Below are 26,229 nucleotides of genomic sequence, written 5' to 3'. Positions count from 1 at the left end.
GGATCCTCTAGATTAGCATATTTGCCACCCTATGCTACTGTTATATAGGGAAGGCGCTGGAGGAAGCTGAATGGATTTAGGGTGTCCCTAAGTTGGGTCAGTTCTGGACTGCCTTAGCTGCCTTGAGCAATAGCAGCTGGTATAGTTACAGCAGTTCTGCTCTGGCATATAGCTGAAAAACAGGTTTGCAGTATATCAGTCTAGAACGTGACACATCTTTGCACCCAGTAACTTGTACAGTGTACTCCTTGGCTTTACTTCAGGATATAGTGTATTTATATCGGTCTCGAATAGAATTTTTTGGGTGCCTGAAGCCACAGTTGACTACTGTACAGCTGCCAAAATATCCAGATTCTCTTTTTCTCATTCATTCCTTAGTAACATTTACACTGCATTTATACATTGTGTAATTATCTGCTGCACATAGAAAACTGACAATGTTGAGACCAGAAGATTTTTAATTTCAAAATAAAAATGCCTAATGTCCTGATTGTAGCAATCTGTTTCACATATAATCTCACTTCTTAATTTTTCTGAAGCTGTTGCAGTTTTCTTAAAATTCTGCATTAGAGTGCCCCAGAAATCAGTGAGTATTGCAGCAAAATGTAAGTCCAAAATTCAGTAAGAGTTCAGGGGGACTGGGCTGTACATGTATTTTAGCCTTCTAAAGAAACTTTGTAATCTTCTACAAGGCTATAAGGAACAGCGGTAAGAGGACACTATTAGGTGAAATCATACTTAATTCACTTTTCTTACATATATTACTAACAACCATTTAGGATATTAAAACATATTTTAATACATTTGTTTCTTCGTTTTCTTTGTTTATTTTTACTTGTAATTCACTTTTCTTTGGTAAGCTCCCAGAAAATATTCCTGTAACTGGCCACATTCACAAGTGTATTCCATATACCTAACACAATTTTTCAAAAGAGAAGATGCAGCTGGCATTCTACCAGTGACATTCAAGTCCTGATTCTTTCAAGATAGCACAAAATATCATACCATCCTAAAACTGTCCTGCTGTTTTTAAGAATAGTTGTTTTTTAAATGAGACCATTGGTACTGCTTTCACAACCTATAATTATGTTTGCCATTTGTTCAGTGTCTTCAGCTTCCTGTCTATGGCTTTCTTTCCTAAGTATCTTGCCTTTTATGCTCTCCTGCTCTTTTAAATTTTGTGTGTGTGTGCGTGTGCGTGTGTGTGTGTTTGTCTGTCTGTCTGTCTGTGTGGAGTCTGCAGTTCCTCGTTCCTTCCATCTGAGTTTTAAAATACTTTATTTCAGAAGGACTTTGGCCTGGTATATTGGTAATTTCAGATTTTTTTTCTTTTTTATTATCCGTGTTTCCATTTTGGTGTTTATTTAGACAGACCAGGTGGATAAGGTAGTATGAATATCTTCATTGAACCAACTTCTGTTAATGAAAGAGTCAAGCTTAGACACCACTGTCTTTAGAAATAATAGGAATAAAAGCAAGAAGAACCTAAAAAAAGAGTAGCTAGAACATACAAGCTGCTAGATATATAAGAAAATATCTTATGTCACATGATGAACAGAATTATTGAAATATACTGCTTTAATTGAAATAGGTGGTTATTGGATTCCAAACATTAAAAAACCCCTCAAAAAACCTTTAATAGTATTGTGGTTAATGGCATCACATCTTTCAGATTTATAAGTCATAAAACTATAATGAATCTAGTGATCAATATTTAGCTGTTGCATCCTAGTAGTGAATGAGTAATTTAATAGCAGAGGTTAACAGAAGTCAGTTTACTTCTGGATGTAAATATCAGTAATCTTTTACAGCCTTGTAAAGACTTATGCTTAACTTTACACATGTGAAGTCAATGAAACTCACCATGTACCTAAAGTTCAGCTTGTGCATAACTTTCCACAAGATTGGGACATTAACTATTACTTTTGTAATCTTAAAACTGCAACGAGTGGCATTTTAATCAATATTTTACTGTTTTGAAAACAGTGGCACTTAGCGTGCTAACTGTTATAGAGTCATTTTATGGCTCTGCTTCATCTCTTTCACTTGCTAGAATGGATTTCTAAACTTGTCTGAAAGGGAACTTGAACAAGTGAAAGACAAATAATTCTAAGAGGGTGACTTACCACTTTTATTCTGAACTGTATTATGCAAATTTTATGGTTAACCTGTCTAAACTAGTTCAGGAGTATGCAGTCATCTGGAACCAAATAGGTTGAGACATTGTTTGTTACCCGCCTTGTATAAAGAAGCAAAACATGAACAGATTGCAACTTGTTCCTGTATGGGGATTGGGAACCCATAGTTTATCTCCATCTTCCCCATTCTCTCTTTCTTGCTGCTAAGGCCTAAGCCAGAAAATGGCAGAATATCAAGGACTGATAAAGTGCAGCTTGAGCTGTGAGTCAAAGGTGGCTGCTCAGATTTCTTCTTTCTAAAAGGACATTGCATTTATGGCTTTGACATCAGATCATTCAGGTTGGCCTATGTGTGGAGCATCTTGTGTTTATCATTAAAATTTTATCTAGTGGTTACGATGCTTGTTTTCTGGGTCAGGCCTTGAATTCCTTTTCATTTGAGACAGTGATGTTTGTGGTTACCTCACTCCCAATCAATGTTGTACACACCAGCCTTTCTACAGTTACGTGTCTCAAAGGATCCACTTAAAGAAACACTGGCCTTCTACCCACTCCCAATGTCTCTAGCAAACATAATTGGCGTTTTTATTAACATGTAAAGGTCAAAACTGGACTAAGCAGTAGCTTATCTGTATAAGTGCCTCTTATAAATTGGCATGGAAAATATTTCACTATTTCTGAATACATTAATTTTCAATACATAATCTGTTATGCAATAGTTATGTGTAGTACAGCTGAGTTCTACAGCAGTTTTTCCTTCCATCAGTATAGTATTCCAGAAATATCCATCACAATCATCTAAGCTAACGTATACCGTTCAGAGTAATCTCTTTTGCTACCATTGACATAACCTATTAGTAGAGCCCTAACAAATTCACAAACATGAAAAATGCATCATGGTCCATGTAATCTGGCTTTCTCCCATGAAATCTGGTTTTGTGTGTGCTTTTACCCAATGCTACCCAGCTGCCATGGCCAACCTGCGGCTCACGAGTCCCATGCGGATCTTGCCCCCCAAAAGTGCAGCTCGCAAAGTGGCTCCTGCGCGCTCCCCCCCAAATGGCTCCCGACCCTCATCAGCTCCCCCCCAGCTTTCCTGTGCTTACCGGGTCAGAGCTGCGGGGTTTTAAAAATGGTATCCAAGATGGCGGCCATCTTAAAGGGGCAACCTTCTTTTTAAAAAGTTTAAAAAAAGTCATTTGCTTGACAATTCTGTTCAGGGGGCTTTTTTTGGGGGGGGGGGGGTTGATAATTTTGGTGTGGCTCTTTGCATTTTTCTGCCGCTGTTTTGGCTCTCTGTTAAATAAGTTGGCCACCCCTGCTACAGAGATTTCACATTGGAGATCAGCATTTCTTAAATTGGACATCCTGATCTAAAAGAGAGTTGCAGTGGGGAGGCATTACTAGGTAATTTTAGGAGTAGTGATGTTAATTCTCGGGAATAAACTTTCAGAGAATATTCTCAAGAATGTTCTTGAGAATATTCTCCACTGCGAGAATTTTTGAGAGTTTTCTCTTAAATACTTGTTCAATAGGTTTTAAAGAATTTTACTAATTATAATAATGTCTTTCTTTAATAAAACTTCAAGAATCATGAAAGTTTCCAATTATTAAAATGAAAATTTGGGAAAGTAAAGAAAAAAAGACAGAGGTTTAAATTATTAGAACTTTTATTACTAATCTTCTGTTGCAGGGTACAAAGATTTTTAACTTTCTGGATTAAATACAAGTCTAATCAGAATCTGCACTTTCTGAATCTGACCCATATATTTCTATCTCTTCTTCTTCCTCATACATATCCTCTTCTTCGACTTCTTTCTCTTCAGCATCATCAATTTCTTCTTCCTCATTTCTCTGGTTCTGTTTCCTTTTTTCTCTTGAGGATTTCAACGGAGCATCATTTGGGTTTTTAAGAAGCTTTATATTATGGGCTATGAATGTCTGCTTGCCTGCCCTTTCTTGTATTAACTTGTTTTTTTTTGCATTATGAATGATACTGAGTCTGTAAGTACTGAAACTTCTTTCAGTTGCTGCTGTTGTTGGTGGAATATTTAATATGTTGATCACTGCTTTCCCTAATTTTGATCCATAGCAAATACCTTTCCACCATGTTACTGCATCTACTGAGTCAGCTGATTTTGTTACATATGATATTTCAAAAAAACTCTTCTTTAACACAATACTCTGCAAGCTCTGCAATGACTTTTGCTGAGTGATCAGTGCCATACATTCTTGTGGCTAAGTTATCGATGAATTCATTTACTTGTATTTTTTCATTTCTAGTAAGGCATTCACCATCGAATTTTGGATCTAGAATATTTGCAGCATAGTGAATGTGTTTTAGATCCATATCTTTTCTTTTTTCAAAACTTTTCATCACTTCCTCTTTTTCTTAGTTGGTAAGTGGACTTTTGGGAAATAGCCTATCAAAATGATTGCTTAATTCCCTGAAACATTCAGGAATTTTGCTCATTTTTGGCTGGTCAGATTCAAGCAGTGTAATCCATTTAACAACAGGACTTATCAGTGCATGCAGTTTTTGGACCCGTACTCAAAATATATCTTCATCCAGGATTGAATTCCTAGTACGTTTGCTCAGTTAAGTCTGTAAATCTTCATGGACAGCAAGGCATTTTAAAACATATTTTTTATTTCAATAAGCTTTTCAAACAATATAAAATGGAACCCCACCTAGTTTTAATTGGCAATTTAAGTGCACAAGTTTGATTTTTTTTCTCTTTTTGAAATGCAGTAAAATGAGCTCGTAAAACTTGCAATTTAATTTCCTTCACAATAGTTTTACAGGTAGCTTCAGTTTCTTGAACAGATTTTAAGTTATTGATGTCACCAATTAACAAATTTAGTGTATGAACAGCACAAGTGTACATAGCAATGTGATTGTATTTTTCGTTAACCATTGATAAAGATGTCACCATTGCTGCAGCATTATCCATGACAACGGCACCACATTTTTCAGTGCCTATTTGTCATTATTTCTTCCATACGGAATGCCATATACTCAGCAGTATGGCGTTCAACATTGGTTGCCACTGTCTTGTAAAACACTGGTTGGGGTGTTGCTATAATAAAATTTATAACATTCATTTATTTGGTTGCTCCAGGCATTACACTGCAGTGCAAGAGAAGAGGCTTCAGCAATTTTTGTTTTTATAATAGCATTAACACGTTGATATTCAGCTTCCAAAGGTGTGTTAGAAAGTGTGTACCTGGATGGCATCTTGTAAATGGTCTTAATTTTTGCATGAAAGTAATCCAATCTTCGTTTTCAACCAGTGAAAGTGGCAATCCCGATGGAAAATATAGCTCGTGCAAAAAATTCATCCAAAACTTTGTTTTCAGTTTCATTCATAGAATCACAGTAGCAACTTATAGAATGACACACCTTAGCTGAACTAGATGTGTCAGGTGGTGATATAAATTCACTAGCACTATCACAGTGTTCTATAGATGTTGATGTAGTTGATGATTGAGGTGATCTGCTTCTGGACTCTGAGAATTTTGTTGCCTTTTCCTTGATGTAAGCAGGAGTCTTCAAACAATTGGAAATAAGCTTTCTCATCCTTGTCGCATTTCTGATGTACTCAGCCTTGTAGTACTTACATTCATATACCACTTTGTCTTTAACTGTTTTATGAAGGAAATAATCCACACATCACTTCAAGGCTTAGTTTTTCTTTTCATACTGATGAAAACACAATTACATCTTTCACAAAAGAGAATAAATGTGTTATTGCCTCTTTATATACTTTTTGTGATGCTTCCAGAAAGTTCCATAACAGTCAGAATTCCTGACTTGTGAATGTTCTAGAAAGTTCCATAACATTCTGGAACGTTCTATAATGCTCTCAAACTATCTTGAATGATCAGAAAGCTTTTTAACATTCAGAGTGTTCTAAAAGTTGAATATAATGTATTATGTCAAGAGGAAATGAAAAATTAGAAAATTCTCAAATTCTCGAGAAATAATCTTTGTAGAATATTCTCAGAATATTCTCGTTCTTGGAGAATATTCTCCAGAGAATATTCTCACCTCACATCACTATTTAGGAGGATTATATTCTTGTCACCCTTACTGTGCTACCTTTACACCTAAGTAGCAACAGAATAGTGGCTGTTGGCTGGGCATCTAGCTCGGAAGTAGTAGTGCCACACCAGAAGTAGTGGAGAAATAAGGGTGACCGTACAATGCAATCCCTACTTCTGCATTGCTGCTGGCAGCATCTCTGTTTTCAGAGCTGGGCTCCTGGCCAACAGCCACTGCTCTTCAGCTGCCCAACTCCGAAGGCAGTGTTTCCACCAGCAGCAGTCCAGAGGTAAGGACAGCTATACCGCAACACCAAATACCCTCAAGACCTTATTGGGTCAGGACCCCTACAATTAAAACACAGTGAAATTTCAGATTTAAAAGAAATTGTGACATTTATAATGGACCATGGCTGTGATAGGGCTTTACCTGACAGGCGTTGCAGTCAGTTGTTAATCACACCCATTTTGCTAGCACAGTGAATCCCCAAAACACAAATAGTCAAAGTCCTGCTTAACAAGTCATTTGGCATTCATTAGAACAATGGGTTATTTCTAGGTAGACTATCCTGCCAGTATCACAGAGCACTGCTCTGGTAATACAACAGCAGTTGTTTCATTGCTGCCTGATAGACTGTATGTGGGGTTCTTAGAGGAAGACATTCTTGAACTGTGTTGGAGGCTTCTTTCAACTTTCACATCTATGCTAACACTTACTTTGCTGCAAGTCTGCTTCATCTCTTTCCCTTGCAAAACCACAAACCCAACAATAAACAAAAATCTGTGATCTTCCCCTTAAGGATTTTTCTCTCTCTCTGTGTAGCCTGATAGAATGTGGTTTTTTGGAAATAGTACTTTATTTGGCATAGCATTTACTGCTATTGTACATATTTTTGAAAATGCTGTGCATCAAGTAAAATGTCCATAAACAGCACTCAATCACTGGGAAATGAAGGGATGATCCCTCTGTTTTAAATTTCTTTGTATGAGAGAAGGGGTGGTAGAAAAGTTATCTTGTTGCAGCGCATATTTATGTGTGGAGAATTAGACATTACTTCACATTGTGTGCCACAAAGTTTAACTAAGGGTGTGACATGTTGAGTCACTGCGTTACCCACAGCACAAGCTGGGGGTCAGTGTCCAAAGGCCACTCAATATCCTGGAGTTGTTCTTTATTTTTAGTTATGAGCAGTAAACATAAACTGTAGCCTGAGTTGGCTATTTCTATGTCTTGTTCCTGCATGACATTCTGCCTCACCTCCTAACTTGTTTGTTGTGTTTAAAACTCTTGGGTTTTTTCTCTTATCTGCTCTGATTCTTGGTTTTGCTGTAAGGTTCTGTAGATACTCGATAAGCATTCTGAGAGCTAAGTATGTTAAAATGTGCTTATTTAAGTAAACATGTAACATCTGAAATTTTCAGAGGCTACACATACATGTGGGGTGAGGCATGCCTTCCATCCCGCGTTGATGCCTCTGTACAGCAGGATGGGAGGCAGCTCCCTGGGAGCCAGTGCTTGTGGGGAGCCAGCTTAAAAGCCAGCTCTTTGCATACACTGGCTCCCGCCTGCTCCATCCCCTCTGCGCTGCTGCCTATGATAGAGGCAGTAGCATAGGTGAGCTGCCTGTAACTGTGCACATTAACCGATGTACATGTTTACACTTACTGGTTAACCGTGTACATGTTTACACTTTTACATCCTTAATATCGGTAGCTTTCGCACCTTAACTGAAGGGACAGAAATGTTTGAAAACATTTCACAGATGTTTCCCCAAAATATTTCGTCATTAAATTTGAATACTTTTTAACAAACAAAAGTTCTAAACGGTCACATTAAAATCCTTTACTTTTTTAATTACCCACTTTTCACTCTCTACTCTTGTAAGCCATTTTGGCACTTCTTTTTCATATGGAGTGGGGACTGAATGCAAAAACACAAACAAGAAAGGAGACATTTAATAGACAAAAAAAGCTTTCAAGTGCATATTGCTCATTATTAAAAAAAAAAAAAAAAAAAAAGCCTAAGCTTAATATTGTTTCCTTTTGCAGGTCAGCTTTCAGTGAGTAGAAAACAAATGACATCACGAGTTCAGATAGAATTACAAAACATGTGAGAGAGTTCAGATTACAAGTGTGTTCACTTAACCTCCACCTACTGAAAAAGATTCTTTCAGGTGAAACTGGCAAGAGAAACCTGAGACTTGCCCTTTGTAAAAGCTCCCCCTTCATTTTGTCTGACCATTAAGCTATTGGTTTACACAAAGCTTTTCATCAGGTTTCTAGGAGGGCATGGCTGTTTTGAGCTGCAATGATGTGTAATACTCCTAAATTCTCAACACTTTGTAAAGACCAATTTTCTGCTGGACTAGCTTAGTTTACCTTGCTTTAAAATTAAATTTAATAAAATAAGCAAATTCATATATTTCATTTTCTCTTTCTCGCTGCATAGAAAAACTTTTCCTGTGGGATGACAGAATGATGTTGTCATGTCACACTGCATCCCACAGCCCCTCCCTATGCCCTTAGCTACTCTACCTCCTCCCTTCCCAGTACTCTAGCATGCGGAGCTATGCAAACTGCCCCCTCCCCCTTTGTGGGAGGGGAGTCTGGGAGCTGGGAGGCCTCTCCCCTTGCAGGGAGTGGGGTAGGCCAGGTGCCACAAGATCTCCCACCTCCCTACACTCCTAACCCCATCACACACACCCTTGGCCAAGACGCTGTACTCCCAACCCCCTCTCACAACCCCTTGGCTAAGATCCCACACTCCCAGCCCCCTTACCACACTGCTGAGACCTTGTACCCTCAGGCCCCTTACCCTGTCCACCAAGACCTAGAACCCTCCAGCCTGCTTCTGCCCCTCCCCGTCTCTTGCACCCTCCCTGCACCCCCAGTCTTCTCCTACCACCTTCCTCCGGCCACACATCTACCCCCAGGGAGAGGGTGGTTGGCAAGCATAGCGAGCAGGGGGCACAGCCCCCTAGTAAAATTATAATATCCTTATGCCTTCTTGATTGTTATAAATATTAAAGTTAAATTCGCACTTTCTCTTTTTCACTTTTTGTTGAAATTTGCGTATCTTGCTGATGTAAGAACATTACTTTGTATCTTCTTAAATGGAGCTGTCATTTCTCCCCTATCCCAACCTAAAGTCTGAGCAATTATTGTGTGTTTCTTGCATTGTTTTTTTGTCCCCTTTGGAAACTATTATGCATATGTACCAGTAGCCCTGTGCAGTGATGCTGTGGAAGAGGTGAATGCCAGTTACGTGACAGTCACAGTCCAGCACTATTAATTAATTTGGTTGTTTGGGTATTTTCTTATTTATACCAACCAAAGATTATATCACAGTGGAAAACTTGAGTGTTATAGAAACCAACTACCTTATAAAAAATCATGTTTTGCCTTGGATTTAAAGGAGGAATTATAATAAAATGTTAAAATTAAATTTGCTGTGAAATATTTTTTTAAGGGCAGGTTACTCACTTTGAACAAGAAATGTTCTGGATGCTGTTGAATTCTTTGTTCCGACTGCCATGGAATATCAGCTGTGTGCACTTAATAAATGAATAGAAAAGTTGTTTAATATCTGTAGCTTTTGTAAATATTTCTGCATGCTCTTTTGAAATGTTATTTTGTTACATTCAGTATAGATTCTCAACAAAAGAACTACATGCCTTCCCCAACAGCACATCATTGAGTGCTATTAGACCTTGTTTCCTAGGGATTGGAGTAAAGTGATGCCCACAATTATTTTGCTGGGTACAAAGTCGCACACACTCCAACGCCAAAATGATCCATATTTACTTTTTGGCTGTAAACTGAGACATCTGTTTTGAATAACAACAAGCCACTCAAAACTAAGTGTGGGATGGAATTGTGGACATTAAAAATGAAAACGATAATTCAACTTATTCTTTTACCAGTTGCAAGGTTTGTTCCATGTGCTTTATCTCTCCCTCCACCTTTTACATTTGTCTACTGTTCTTTTAAGTGATGGAACATCCATCATTCTCCTTTCCTGAAATTAAGCTTAAATTTCTTTTTCTTATTTTCATCATATTCTACTTATACTTTTGTCCCCTCATAAATAATTCCTTCCCCTCCCCTTGGGTTTGCGTCATTTATATTTTTATATTTGTAGCTCAGTTTTGCTCTCTTTCCTCTTAAGTCATTATTGAACCAAGCTTTCTGTCTTTAAATGTGTCATAAACTGTGACAAATTAATATTCACAAATAACTGCTTTAGAGGAAGCTGGACCATAGGTAAGGGTTGGGCACTGTTATCCCTCTGTCATCTAACCTTACTCTATGCAGGGTCAGAAGACACTGGTACTCAGACCCAAGCTATGCCTGTGCTATAGCTTGCACTGTTTCTGATAGCAGTGAAGATTTGAGGGTCCTATATCAATATAGACAAAGGCCATGGAATCTGTTTAATCACTCTGTGTGTGTTGCTTTTTGATGGACTCCGAATATGTCATAATTTTGATGAGGTATTCGGAACTGAATATATAATCTGTCACCTTGTAACATGGGCATTGCAGAAGGTCATTATCTTGCACATTGGACAAGCACTTTAGTCTATGTATGTCTAATTTTTCTATCTGTAAAATGGGTTTGATAGCACTGCCATATTTCACAGGAATTGACGATAAATGCATTAAAGACTATGAGTCACTCAGCTACTATGGTATTGGTACCATATAAATACCTGAGATATGAGTGATAAGATGTATGTGGTTTGAATAAGTGAGGCTATGGATTTTGTGGACTGGTTTTGCATGTTTAACTGCATTTTGTTCTCAAATAAACCTTCCCTCACTCCCCCCAAATAAACAACGCTATGCCAGAACCCACTGACTAGGCACCTTCATTAACTTCGTGAAGGACTGGTTAATTACTGTTAGAAGAATAAAGATGAAAGATTTGAGCTGTTCAGTGCAGCATGACCGTACAAAGTGCTCATTATTATTTAATTTGCTTATCAACAGGCACTGTTTAAACTCTGTGCTATGACTGTGGATCATTACTTGAGCAAAATTCCCACTGACTTCAGTAGGAGTTGTGACTTAATAAGGATTTCATAATCAGATCTTTTGAGTATTAACAGATGGTCATTGACTGCCTGAAACAAAGTTGTTGGGTTTTTTTTGTTTTGTTGATCACCACAGGTATCTGGAAACTGAACAGACTTTGCCTTCTGGAAATTAAACCTAAGTGCGAGGCATTTTTCCCCCTTTTTTCTTGTTACATATTCTTTAGAGGAATTATGAGAATACTAAATTTAATTGTGAGCCTGCATATCTGAGGTCTGTGGTATTAAACCATTCAAGGTTAGCTAGGTGCTGTGGTATGATGTAGTTGGGGTAGCCCAAATCAAGGAGCTATCCCAATATCCTAGAAAAATAGAAAAGAAGTAATGGCCCATATGACCTATTTGTTTGGAGTGAAAATCTGTCCTGCCAGTACTGAGAACATTAAGAAGGAAACAGTTTGTCTGCACAGTTGCAAATGGACGGAATGAACAATTTCACTACTGTTTTGAAAATGCTCCTGGTAACAGTTTATCTTTTTTGTATTTGTTAGCTTATGTATTTGTTGCAGTTTTACTTTGCACAAACACTAATTAGACAGCCATAAACACTGAGGGCCAAAGGCTTACTAACAATGCAACTGTGATAGCAGTGTCTTAATTGGTTGAAGGTAATTGTCATTAGGTAACCATAAAGACATCTGGGGCTCTGGAGAGAGATCAGTCTTCCTCCCCCTTCCCCAAATTTGTTCTGGCTCTTGCTATCCGATATAGTTAAGCTTTTTCAGATCTGATTTTGTTTTTGTCCAGTTTCCCAGTTTTTGTGCTTATGAAATTGTCTGCTTCTTCAGTACCTCTTCATTAGAACAGTGTCCAACTCCCACACTTTTGTGTTCTTCCACGTGTGCTGCATTTCACTGCCCACTGCTGAGTCAGCATGGAGTACCTGCTAAAGCAGGCCACAGTTTGTTTTTCCTAAGCACCTGTCTTCCACTTTCAACATCATAAAAGAGTTTAAGGAAGATATTGCTTACCTTCTGGTAAAGATACTACTAGTAAATGCAGTTAAATTATCTCCATAAGTAAACAGATTTTTAAAAGGCTCATTTGTAGTGTGCATTCAGCTTTGACTGTAACACTTTTAGCCATGGGCTAGACAGACCTAGAGTTTTCAAAGTATTTAGGCTTTGCTGCACTGATTGTCACAATGCCTAACTGATTTAGGAGCCTAAATCCCATTTTCAAAAGAGATTAAATAGAATTTAGACTTCTGAATACCTAATTTTTTCTTGAAAATAAGATTTAGGCTCCTTTTAATTAGGCATTACAGTGCTGATCACACCAATCCTAAATATCTTTACAAATCTGAGCCTTAACTTCTCTGGCTCTATTTTCACGTCTATAAAATATGGATCATAATCCTTATCTGCCTCAATGAGTGTTTCAAGAATTAATTAATTTTGTGAAGTATTTTGATGTAAAGAATATGCTAAATATCACATGTTCACTGTAGGATTAAAAATAGGTTTAATTAACATAAGCAAATTAACTCGATGTGGTTCTGATTTTGTGACTTCCTTCAAGGTGTATTACAGGCTGCTTTTCAGAATTATGCAATAGCCTTACCAAAAATTGTATTAGAATAAATAATATGGTTATGTCAAAAAAAGATTGCTTTTAGAGGTGGTAAGTGATGAGGTAGGTAAGGGGGATAGCAGGAGTTTCAGAAGCAAAGGCTTTCTCACCACTGTTGGTAAAGTAGCAGATTGTGGCACAGGAGGTGTGTTCTTGTAGAATACTAGGCTTGGCTGAGAATTAGCCAGAGAAAGGGTCCTTAGAAGTTTCAACAAGACCACAGAGAGTAAGTAAAGAATATCTGGTCTGGAACTAAACATGCAGAATTCTTTCAGTCTTCCCTCGTAGCTTATGTTCTCTAGTCCTTTAATAAATTTTGTTGATCTTCTCTTGACCTTCTCCAATTTCTTCACATCTTTCTTGAAATGTGGTGCCCAAACTGATCACAACACTCCAATTGAGGCCTAATCAGCACAGAGTAGAGCGGAAGAATGACTTCTTGTATCTTGCTCATAACACTCATGTTAATGCATCCCAGAATCATGTTTGCTTTTATTTTTACAACAGTATCACACTGTTGACTCATGTTTAGCTTGTCATCCACTATGACCCCTGAATCTCTTTCACTCGTGCTCCTTCTTAGACAATCGCTTCCCATTCTATATGTGGGAAACTGATTGTTCCTTCCTAAGTGGAGTACTTTGCATTTGTTCTTATTAAACTTCATCCTGTTTACCTCAGACCATTTCTCTAGTTTGTCCAGATTATTTTGAATTTTGACCCTAAATTCCAAAACACTTGCAATCCCTCCCAGCTTGGTATCATCTACAAACTTAATAAATGTACTCTCTATGCCATCATCTAAATCAGTAGTCCCCAATGTGGTGCCTGCTGGCGCCATGGCATCCGCCGGGGCATTTACATGCACGTGCGGAATGATCTGGGCCGACCCCACATGGCGCATGGGTGCCCTCTGCCCTTGGTGCACAGCACATGCACAGTGCTGGCCTCTGGCGTGTAGCGCATGGGCAGCCCGTGCCTCGGGCACGTGGTGCATGGGTGGCTCCTGCCTTGGGCGCGTGGTACATGCATGGTGCCGGCCCTGGGCACGTGGCACATGGGCGGCTCTGGGCATGCGGCTCGTGAGCGGCCCCACCCCTGGGTGCCCGGCAGCCCCAAAAGGTTAGGGACCACTGATCTAAATGATTGGTGAAGCTGTTGAACAGAACCTGTCCCAAAACAGACCCCTGCAGAACCCCATTGTTATATCCTTCCAGCAAGAGAAGCCAATGTGAATAGTCTTAAGAGTTTCTGTACCTCGTCTGTGTATAAATTACTTCATTTTGTGATTCTCTCAGTTTAATATAAGTCATCAGAAGAAAATTTGCATGAGAACTCTAAAAATTACTGAGGTTGGTGGGAGAGTCTTTAATTGGAATGTTGGCATTAATCTTTCATCTAGGAGCAGTTTATGTATTGTTCAGCATGTCTTTCTGCTGAGCCAACCTCTGGTAGGCAAAACAGCCACAAGAACATGAAGTTTTGCCTTGTGCAACAAATCCCTTGATGTAAAAATTAATTGCTTTAAGTAGAAAATCTGCTTTCCTTTTCTTCTAGTACTTCAACAATGTTTAAGTTGCTAACATTGAGACTGTATTGTCCTTTAGAATAAAGTTAAAGCTTATTTTTGTTCTAGAATTCACTGTTAAGGAATCCAACACCAATCGTTTTTATCCTCTTGTGTAGTAGCATGGTTCAAGACCCAGAGTGATTATCTTGCATGCTATACAGAGAAGTTAAGTTTAGTGCTTATAGAAATAAAAAAAAATCTGTTTTTTTTCCTCCTAATTTTGCTCAAACCTTTCGGCCTTCCATTCCAGACTCCTGCACTTTTTATTTACATTCCCACATCTGAATAAATGCCAACAAATATGCATTTGTGCAGGAAGAAGATGTTATTGTTTTTCCTTCTGTTAAGCGTGGAGGTAAATACTCTACTGCTCAATGCTGCCAGCACTAGCATGCATCTCTTAAAGCGCTAGCTTCTGGAGTGATATGCTAACATAAGTGCTAGTGTAGTCGTGGCCAGTGCTTTAACCACAGGACCATCCTTCCTTTCATTTACAATTAGTATTTATTAACTTATGTAGCAGGAAAAGTGTGTTATACACTTTATAAACAAGAAGAAAACTAGTCCTGTGCCCTGAGAAGCTTTCAGTTTAATGAAAAATGTTGTTATAAAAGAAACTGTTCTTCAAATGTTATGGCGAATGTCAAAATTAACGAGAAAGGGGTTTGTCTTTTATTTATAAAACACTGTGTGCTTCTAAGCATTATGGAAAAAGAGATAAAGAAACTGGTTTAAAGTTTTTATTGTTGCCTGTCCCACTGTGATTTCATACTAGCCACTGCTGTGCACCATAGCTTTATTTTTTCCATTTCAGACTGATATTCCTCTTTGACAAATAGTAAGGGAGCTGGTGTGTCATTCTTTTTGCAGACTGTTCCACTCTGCATACAACATTCTTTACTCTCTCCCTTCCCCCAATTTTATTGTTGGTGCCTTAAAACATACCCTGTAAGTCAGGTTCTGTGCTACTCTCATCTTTGTGGCCTTAATTGATCTATTAGGTACAGCTCTTGTAATCTGAGAGGCTTGTTTTGGTTTTTTATCTTCTTAAGTGGAGTAAAACTAGAGATTGCCACATGTTCCAGCAAAAGAGCTTTCCGTGTGAAGGCAGCACTGCTTTGAATCTAAAGCCGTGACTTTATTGTATGAACAAATCAATTAGTCTTCAGGGACTTGACTCAGTCAACTTTGATGCATGGATGAGACATTGGAAAGCTTGTGCCTACCAAAAGCATTAGTTTTCACTGTCTGTCATCTGTGCATGTGAAAATATTGCTGTTGATTAAAAATGTCTGTACATGACCCTTGCAGTAAAGGCAGGTCTTAAGGACAAAGGAGGATTGATACATAAACTACAATATAGGTTTCACCATGCGTGGTGTAATGTAATGAGCACTGATTCATCTCGCCTTACACCCTTTCTAGAAAGTTATATGTTGTTTTAGCATTTTTCTATAACTACATTGGGATCACTTTAATTTCTAGACTGTTTGAAAGACTTAATTGACCAGTTTCTATATATAACAGTAGTATGAATTGGAAATAACTCCACTGAAATCAGTGAACTTATGCCAATATCTAATCAGAATAAGTGAGAGGCGGCTCAGATCCTATATCTAAGATGTCTTAGTTATGTTGCAATGCAATGAACTTAAACAGAGGGAGTCCCATTCCTATGGGGTTTGGTTTTAGGACTCTTTTTGTTTCCTTTCCGCCCAGCTCTGTTTTCCCAAATCTTTTCAAACGTTTTCTGAATTAATAATATTCTTCCCTTCCAGATATACATCAGGAGATGTGAGGTTGTGGGACACCCGCACCTGGGACTACACAGCCCCCATCCTGGAACCAGTGCATGGCTCTGCTGATCCTGGACCTCAGCCACATGTCTCCTTTGTGAGGATAAACAGCTCTCTGGCTGTAGCAGCTTATGAGGACGGTAAGTAACCCACAACTCTCCTCCCCCCCCCTTTTTTTTGTGATAAACAAAGCTTAACAAAAATGAAGCAGCTGTGCTCAGCTTTTTGTGGATCTATAATCCTCTGTATACACACACACTTGCACACACACTTGCTTTTATGTGAAGAAGTTGGCCAATAACCCTAAATGCATTAGAAAGCATTGGAACACAGCACCCATTAAAACTGATGTGTAATTCCTACTGGAACTGCTGCACAGGGTTTGAGTGCCAGGCAGTGATCCAACCAAGCCGTCTTAAGCAAATAAATTGTTTGCTGTAAAATATTCTTCAGCAGCCTTGTTTTTCTTAGGGCACCCTGAGGCATGTTTATGGATATATGGCTAAACTTTCAGTACCCGGTTAATCAGAATTCTGTATCGTCTCTCATAAGACCCTATGTGTAGTCTATCTAGGGAGTATGTAAAGAATATTGCCTGTACTGGTCCCTTAATTTTCACTGGTATTGGACTATGGTATGTGGCGAAGAAGGAAAATTTCTTTTTGTAAACAATACCAGTTGCTTATTTTATCACGTACTCTTATCTGGAAAAAAAAAGCCTAATTATGTTTTCGTTAGGAATCTACTATAATCCTAATAATCTTTTCCTGCTTAGGATCTATCAGATGTGTGTGAGATAGAGTTAACATAAGAACGGCCGTACTGGGTCAGATCAAAGGTCCATCTAGCCCAGTAGCCTGTCTGCCGACAGTGGCCAGCACCAGGTGCCTCAGAGAGGGCGGACCGAAGACAATGATTTGTCTCCTGCCATCCTTCTCCAATCTCTGACAAACAGAGGCCAGGGACACCATTTCTATCCCCTGGCTAATAGCCTTTTATGGACCTAACCTCCATGAAATTATCTATCTTTTCTTTAAACTCTGTTATGGTCCTAGCCTTCACAGCTTCCTCTGGCAAGGAGTTCCACAGGTTGACTACACGCTGTGTGAAGAAGAACTTTCTTTTATTAGTTTTAAACCTGCTACCCATTAACTTCATTTAGTGTCCTCTAGTTCTTCTATTACGGGAAGTAATAGATAACTTTTCTTTATTCACCCTCTCCACACCACTCAGGATTTTATATACCTGTATCATATCCCCCCTCAGTCTCCTCTTTTCTAAACTGAGAAGTCCCAGTTGCTTTAACCGCTCTTCAAATGGGACCCATTCCAAACCCCTAATCATTTTAGTTGCCCTTTTCTGAACCCTTTCCAAGGCCAAAATATCTTTTTTGAGGTACACAATATATTCTGTACACAATATTCAAGATGTGGACGTACTATAGTTTTATACAGGGGTAGTAAGATATTCTGTGTCTTATTTTCTATCCCTTTCTTAATAATTCCTAGCATCCTATTTGCCTTTTTGACCGCCGCTGCACACAGGGTCGAAGTTTTCAGAGAACTATCCACGATAACTGCAAGATCTCTTTCCTGATTTGCCCCCACCATAGCCAAATTAGCCCCCATCATACTGTACGTATAGTTGGGGTTATTTTTCCCGATGTGCATTACTTTACACTTATCCACATTAAATTTCATTTGCCATTTTGTTGCCCAATCACTCAGTTTGATGAATAGTGATAGAAATGTAGCCCTGTTAGTCTGGGGTAGCTGAAGCAAAATGCAGTACAATGTAGCACTTTAAAGACTAACAAGATGGCTTATTAGATGATGAGCTTTCGTGGGCCAGACCCACTTCCTCAGATCAAATAGTGAAAGAAAATAGTCACAACCATATATATCATCTAATAAGCCATCTTGTTAGTCTTTAAAGTGCTACATTGTCCTGCATTTTGCTTCAGTTTGATGAGATTTTTTTGGAGTCCCTCACAGTCTGCTTCTGTCTTGACTATCCTAAACAGTTTGGTATCATCCGCAAACTTTACCACCTCACTGCTTACCCCTTTGTCCAGATCATTTATGAATAAGTTGAAAAGGATTGGTCCCAGGACTGACCCTTGGGGGATACCACTAGTTACCCCTCTCCATTCTGAAAATTTACCATTTATTCCTACCCTTTGTTTCCTGTCTTTTAGTTCTCAGTCCAAGAAAGGACCATCCCTCTTATCCCATGGCAATGTAATTTACACAAGAGCCTTTGGTGAGAGACCTTGTCAAAGGCTTTCTGAAAATCTAAGTATACTATATCTACTGGATCCCCCTTGTCTGCATGTTTGTTAACCCCTTCAAAGAACTCTAATAGATTAGTAAGACATGATTTCCCTTTACAGAAACCATGTTGACTTTTGTCCAACAAATTATGTTCTTCTATGTGCCAGAAGTTGAGGCAGAGAGTGAGTAGGTCAGAGATGCATGGTGACAGGTCATTGAAAAAATGGAATCATGAATAAGATCAATTCAAGTAATTGGGATTCTGCTTTAGGAATCTAAGCAAAACTAATTACTATTATAATCTGCATTCTCCATGTAACTTGTCACGATTTGACATGCGAAGGACCCATTCCTCACATCTGGTCAGAACCAAAACCTGTTAGTTACAGAGCTATGATATAAGTGCTGATTTTGATGCACTGTAATGTCACCAGCTGGCAGATGGGGAAAAAACACAAAGTATGACAGAGAAACCAAATCTGTACATATTTTTTTTAAACAAACCAAATCTCTGCTTTGAAACAAAGTATTTTGATTGTAGTATTTGTCTTTTGCAGCATTAATTCTGTCATTTGTTGTAACCAGAAAATGTTAATGGTATATTTCCTAACAACAGCCATTCTGTTGTGATTAACATCTGTACATTGTGCTTGGGTAGTTAAGTCACTGGGTATTATAGCACAAGGGAGCTGATCTCTGGCTTTCTATCCAGTTTGTGCAAACAGGTAAAAGAGCAGCGTTCTCTGTTTTTATATTAGTTTGTGTTTTGGTCTTTCTTTGACTACAGGTCTAATTATCTGTTTGTCTCATGGTCCTTGTGTTGAATTGTGTGTTTCAATGTGAGAATAAGTAACTGTCATGAGTATAGCTATATGTCTTAACTCTCCTGGATGCATTACTTAATGGACTTTGTGTCAGGTCAGTAATTATTCACATTTGAAAGCCTCAATCAAAATAGCTTAGTTTCCATACACACTTGCTTTTTAATTGTTTTTAAGTTGTTTACTGTCATGAGTGACAGGGCACATATTGTCGGTTTACTGGAGAGAATTATTTTTTATCTAAACTAGGGGGCTGTGTCCCTGTTCATAGCGTTTGCCAACCTCCCTCTTGTGGGCGGTAAGGCAATCCCGGCTCCTCTCCCCAGCCACCAGGGAGGGCTGGGCTGCAGCTGTGCCAGCCCGGGCCCCTTCCTTCTCCCTTTCCATGCCAGCTCAGGCTCTCCTCCTTCCTCCTCCCCCTGCTGCGCCAGCCTGGCCCCTTCTCTTTCACCCGCTGCAACAGCCCAGGCCCCTCCTTTTTCCTTCTTTTCCCCCACCCAACCAGCCTTGGCCCTTTCTCTCCTTCCCCCCAACTCTAACCTCCCCCACCCACAGCATGCACCAGGCCCGGCTCTAACTCCGGTGAATGGGGAGGCCCAGAGGTGCCTACATGCCCTGCGTGGGGCGCAGTGATACACAGGTTGTGCCGTGTGCACATGGCGCTCTGGGGCACTGCAGCCTGTTGAGGTGGGGGAAAGCAGCAGCGCAGGGGGCTGCTCACCCAGCTGCTCCCCCGTGCAGTCCCACCTGTGCTGCTCACCGCTTCAGCCCTGCCCGCAGAGTCCAGGGCCACCCATCTGGCCACTGGGCGTGGAAGGGAAGGAGCAGACAGGTTAGCGCGACGATTCCCCCAGATGGCTCGGAAGTGCTTTGGCTGCTTCAGGAAGTGCAGCCGCTGAGGTGGGCATGAGTTTCCACAGGGGCAGCTGGACTTGGAGCAATCAGGCACTGTGCTCCAGCTCCCGAAGAGCCTGGTGGCAGGGGAACCTCCAAGAGGCTGCTGCTGACATATAAACCCGGCTGGGACCACTGCTCCTAGCGCCTGTCCCCAGGCTGCTTCTTGAGCAACATAGCTCCCCTGCCGCCCCTGGATTGTCATGACTGTGATGTGGGCCTGCTGCCTACTGTGACATGTTTCTTGGTGTTGAAAGCCCTATGGGGTGGAGGTGGAGGAAAGGAGAAGGGGCTTGATTTAAAATAGCAATTCCAAGTGGCGAGGGGAAGCAGCAAGGTTGGACTCAGTCTGGGAGGGGAGAAGTGGGGAGAGAAGGAGGAGGCAAGCAGGACGCAGACTGATGTGATCAAGTCACTCTGTTGTCCCGCAGGAAAAACTTTTTTTAATATATAGAGAGATGACAAAAACTTCCTAAATTAGTATGTGCTTTTGCTTGTTGTATTTTTCCAGCTCTCTTCCTTTTGTAAGTTTAACTAATATACAGAAACCATCTGCTGGAGTGTTGAAGAGGGTGTTATCAGGCAAAGAATCCATGGCTAGCAGACTCATTGAGAGAACATCAGTTTCTCCCAGTTGAACAGTGCTCAAGCACTGATGTCCTTGACATCTGATTGCAGAAACGCTAAGGCAGATTCTACTCATTCAGCATCTGCCGATACAGCAGTTGCTAACATTTCCTAAAGAATAAAATATAATAGCAAGAAAAGAGTGCATCCTGTAGGGATGCTATCAGTGATTTGTGCCTGTGTACTATGGTAAACTTGCTCTGTGACTGCACTGAAGAAAAGTTTAATTGTGAGTCCTGGCGAATGCATCCATAGGGATATTCTTTGGGAATCTACCACAGAGGAACCATATGCAAGGAGAGGTAGATGGGAAAACAGTATGGAGAGGAAATGTAAGTTCCATCCTCCTCTCCCTATGTCCAGTAGGCACACTATATGTACACCTGGGGCAGTGGGATTTGGCAACTTGATCCACAGTTGTGGTTTTTGAATTCCAACCCACTGGCCTCGTATTTCTTCTGCCTTGTTTCCTATTGTCAGCACTGGCCGTCCTCCAGTTTGATTTTACCACTAATTGTGTTGCACGTTACCGTGCTGAAATGAATCAAATCAAAATGCTTTTCCTGGAGCATTAGATAAAGCAGGCGAGGGTTCTGGGTAATGAGCAGATGCTGCTAATGCAGAGACAGTGGCAGCCTTGCCAGGACTCCATCTGCTCCATGCTTGCCTGACTTTGGCCATAAGCCACGGCTTTTGGGGAAGTAAAGTCTAATTTAACTGCCCTCTCCCCCAGAATCTCGTACTTTGAATTGGAAAACTGCTGTGGTGTAAAATAGAACGTCCTTTTTGTACCACTTTTTAAGACTTAAATTGTCATTTGTGTCTGTGGGTATAGAAGGGAAAAAATGTTCATGCCATTTAGGTTAATATTTTGAAACCTTATCAGCAGTATATAATAGTATTTTTCATAGGGTAGTGTAGAACAAATGAAAATGACTTCTGCAGTGGTCAGAATGCCCTTACTTATATGCATTCTCAGTTATTAAGAAGTGAAGCAGCAGTGCTTTTGAACTGAAAACCTGGCATGTCAGTAAGCAAAAGGGTGAGTGAGAGAGATTCTCAGAGCCATTTCCTCATCCACCTTCCACCCTGTATTTACAGTATCGGATGTGGTTCTAGTGAACCATTGGAGTGTTCTAGTGAACAGGTCTATGTGTTGCACTCTTCTAAGTTTCAAAACATGGCACAAAAGAGTGACAACACTAAATAGTGTAGCTTTCACACGCCTTGAAGAAGAAGGATGCCTGGATAAATGTTGCTGTGAATTTACTGTTCCTCTTCATTGGTGAAAAGTATGTAAATAAAACTTGATTTTAAATTTTAAAAATAAGACTCACATTTTAATCAATTGTAATCAACTGAAATTTCAAGCTTTCTGTACTGAAGATCTAAAACTAGTTGGCTAAGGTTACTTCTATTTTGCAGTTGTCAAATAAAGGGGTCAGTGTAATTATAACCAGTCCATTTTACAAATGAGAGAAAGGAATTAAGGAATAATTTAACACCAGTGAGTCACAGAGCTGGGAGGAGAATCCAAGTTATCTTTCTCCTAGTTCTATGCCTGATTCACTGCGCCTAAATGAGAATCTCAACTTTCCAGATGTGTTTGATATTTATATAGATTCCTAGATGATATCCAGTCTTGCTGTGTATCAATACCGCTTATGAGTGGTTATTGGCAAAAGTCTAGGATGCAAGACAGCAAGTTAGAACTGGCCTGAAGTCTCAATTAAAAAAAATCCTGTTTCGTTAAAGGTTTATTTCTCTATAATTTCAGCCATTTTCATACTTATATATAGTGCAGTTAGTATTCCAGACCATGACATGAGTTATCTGTTCATATATTTTCCTGTTTTCTCCTTTTGAAAGTAAAATACAGTATTCTAAAATGAGAAGTTTTATATTTAAACTAACTTGGATCTGGATAGGAAAGGTGGGAGTTGGGGGTTTTAAACAGAATAGAGGAGCATTAACATTAACATGAGCATTTACACACAAAGGATGTTAAACAGTGGTTGATTAGGTAACTGTGTAACCATTAAAAATCTTAGTGGTTACGTGCTGCAGGCTCTGCAGCATACAGCTTATCCTGGAGAGCCCACAGCACACCTGGCTCCCCTGGAGCAGGCCGGCAGCCAGCATGTGCCGGAAGCCATCTCCTGAACCTCCTCCCAAGGAGCTGGCTGCGCTGCGGGCTCTGCAAGACAAGCTCCCTGCGCACGCCGCCTGCTACCCCATTCCTGGGGAGCCAGCTGCTGCTCTACACTGCTGCCTGTGGTACGGAGGCAGCAGTGTGGGACAGAAGTCGGTGAGCCCCAAGATCTGGCTTTTAAGTCAGCTCCCAGCATGTACTAGCTCCTGGCATAGCTCCTGGCTCTGCTTCTAGGGAGCTGGCTGCCACCCCATGGGGCCAGGAGCCGGCATGTAACCATTAAGCTCATACTTATCAGTTAAGCATTTAAATGGGTACATTATTGCATCCCTTTTACACCCACCCACCCATCAAAAAACCAAACACTGTATATCAAGATGGTTCTGGTAGTCTTACATGACTGTGTGGCTTTGAAGCTGGAGTGAGAGGATATTAGATCCCTATCACCACGATGTCCAGGCACTCTGTTCCAATATGGAATCATAGGAATGATTTTCTTACCTTGTTCCTTGCAGATAATGTGCATTTAGACTGGTCTATGTCTCGGTCTACAAGGTTTACGGCAACAACTAACAGTACTGTCGTAATGAGTAAGAACTCTTGAAGTAAACCCCCCAACATGAGTCATCAGCAGTGTTTCAACCCAGGATCTTTAGATTCGAATCACAGTCCAATTCCACTTAAACGATTGTTAACTATTAGCTGGTAGCAGTAGTAGGCAGTTATCCCCTATTTTGATTATCTACTAAAAGGAAGATGCAACAAACACTGGTACAGTTTTAGTTTACATGACAAAGTTTTTCTGGCATAGCTATATCAGTGAGGGTTGTGGAAAAAACCCACACCCTGTAGCCAACATAGCTATGCCAGCAAAGCCCCTTGTGAAGATAAAACTCTGCCAACAGCGGAGCGCTTTTGTAAGCTTAGCTAATGTCATTTGGGGGGATGGTGTAGCTATGTCGGCAGAATTTGTCAGCTTATGCTGCATCTCCACTAGGGGGCTCTGCTGGCATAAACAAGCTCAGACAGACACATGATTACAATGTAATACTTTGCAGATAAGGATTTTGCCTGTCTGCCTATGCAGACCTACCATGTCATGAAATTAGAGTACTGATGTGAAAAACAGTTCAGGTTAGTATGGTGGCAAAGCATCATATGTGGCACTAGAGACAAATATATGTGAAACTACATAATACTAGTTGTGTGGGAAGCTTCCATTGCTAAATGGGGAACATCTCACTCAAACTCTTACTCAGGGAAAAAAACCTATATAATTGTCTGATTCTAAATCAGCATGTAAAGGCCTCGATCTTGAATCTGGGCTGCATTGTGTGAGGCACTGTACAAACAGTGTAAAGGAGTGCATGTTTATACTAAGTGATCATCAGGAAGTGCAAGTACAATGATTGTAATATTGCAGATAGCAGCTACACTATCTTGGTGTTAGCTGATTACTTGCACTTAGACAATACAAATAAACATCTGTCTCCTTAAGCCAAAAAGGAAAGCAAGTATGCAAGTTTCTCAGTAGTCTGAGAATACTGCACTATCACAGCTCAACCGGAGAGCAGAAAGTTGTGGTGTAACTCTGGCTTGTTGTGCAAGTGCCATTTTTACTCACCATTTTGTGCATTTCTAACACTTGATGGGGTTTTACTTTTTAAACCTTAATGATCTCAGAAGTGTAATATGTGCTTATACATGGTTATATGCTTACAACCTTAACTTCACCTTAGCAAAGCTTTTTGTGTGGAAATGAAATATGAGCTGCTGCTGGAGGCAGGAAGACAGACTGGGTAGATCAGTGATCTCATCCACACTGACAAATCCTATGCTTCAATATTTAAAAAAGATTTCTTTTCAATGTGCATTATCTCAACAGAGATCATTTCAAATGTAAGAACGACTCTTCCCCCATTTTATCCCATCAAATACAATGTAAGTGAATAAAGCAGAGGCTGACTTGCCCATTAATTAATGCATTATCTGATGTTTTGGAATGGAAGAACCTGCACTTCCATTTCTGTGCTTCATAGCAATGCTGCTTTAGAGGAGGTCATGACCCCTCAGGGATTGGTAGATTATTTCATGGGGGGTCACCAGCTGTTAGCCTCCACCCCCAAGTCCCACTTCTCCTCCAGCATTTATAATATCATTAAATAGAAAAAAAAAAGTTGGTAATGTATAGGGATGTGAATGACTAGTCAACTATCCAATAAGCAAATGCATATCGGATAGTCGACATGCTAGTCGATTAAGCCCAGGGTTAGACCCTGGCTCCATGTGGCACTGCCACTTTGTAACGCCGCATATAGCCCAGCTTGCCTGGGTCGCATGCAGTGTTTGAAAGAGGCAATGCCGTGTGAAATCCAGGGTCTGCCCCTTTGAAATGCCGCATGTAGCCCAGGGCCAGCTGGCAACTCTGAGTCCCCAGCTAACACTGGGCTCAATGTGGCGCTGCCACTTTGAAACCCTGTGGAGAGCTCGGGGCCAGTGGGGGACTGCCTTAGAAGTGTAGCAACAGTCAGGAAAGTGGAGGCACCCTTAACAACTAATCAAATAGTCAATGTGAATTGCATCGAATAGTCTATTAGGCAATCTCAATTTAACATCCCTAGTAATGTATAAGGAGGAAGGGGTGTCACTTCACTGGCTTGTTCTGTGAAAGAATCCCTGCTTTAGAGGTTATATGCTCCTTACCTTTTGGTGCCCCTGATGGAGGCATTTCTAACTGTTCCCTGGAACCAAGCAAGCCCTATACATATTTTCCAAACATCACGCATCATGTGTGCACATGATATTCAGTTCACTCATAATGAAAGAAAATACTAATCAACCCTTGCTCCCCATTTTGTGCATTCATTCTTCAAACTTCTGCCTCGGTCATCTTCTATTCTTGGCTTGATAATTTAAAGCAAACTTGGAACCCCGTATCTTCACAAAACCTTCATTCTCTGATCTTATCAATGATGTCTGCGTACTCGCTTGTACAGGAACCAGCTTTCTGCACATTTTATTTTTCTGGCTCGGAATGTAAGTGCCTTAGGGAAGGGAGTTTTGTCTTTTAAATATTTGGTAAAATGGTATGTACGTTAAAGATTAGTTAAATGAGATTGTTTTTATACTATGTATATATAATTGCATCTCATAACCGGAGCCCCTTTGATGCTTTTAATGGATACCATCTGCCATAAACATTTTCATGAAATGGTTTTTGCTTCTCAGAGTCTGAAACCAAAACATT

At 40.0% G+C, this 26,229-nt stretch overlaps 1 protein-coding gene across 1 annotated transcript in view; it reads left to right on the top strand.

Annotated features, from left to right (window-relative positions):
* Positions 1-26,229, top strand: part of FBXW8 (F-box and WD repeat domain containing 8) — an 81,678-nt gene that overhangs the window by 18,493 nt on the left and 36,956 nt on the right. Inside the window, exon 5 of the mRNA XM_075898175.1 lies at positions 16,198-16,355. Coding sequence (XP_075754290.1) covers positions 16,198-16,355 — 158 coding nt within the window. The remainder of the gene's footprint in view (positions 1-16,197; positions 16,356-26,229) is intronic.

The sequence above is a fragment of the Pelodiscus sinensis genome, chromosome 15, assembly GCF_049634645.1.
Source record: "Pelodiscus sinensis isolate JC-2024 chromosome 15, ASM4963464v1, whole genome shotgun sequence".
Taxonomy (NCBI): domain Eukaryota; kingdom Metazoa; phylum Chordata; order Testudines; family Trionychidae; genus Pelodiscus; species Pelodiscus sinensis.
This window is presented reverse-complemented; position numbering and strand designations above follow the sequence as displayed.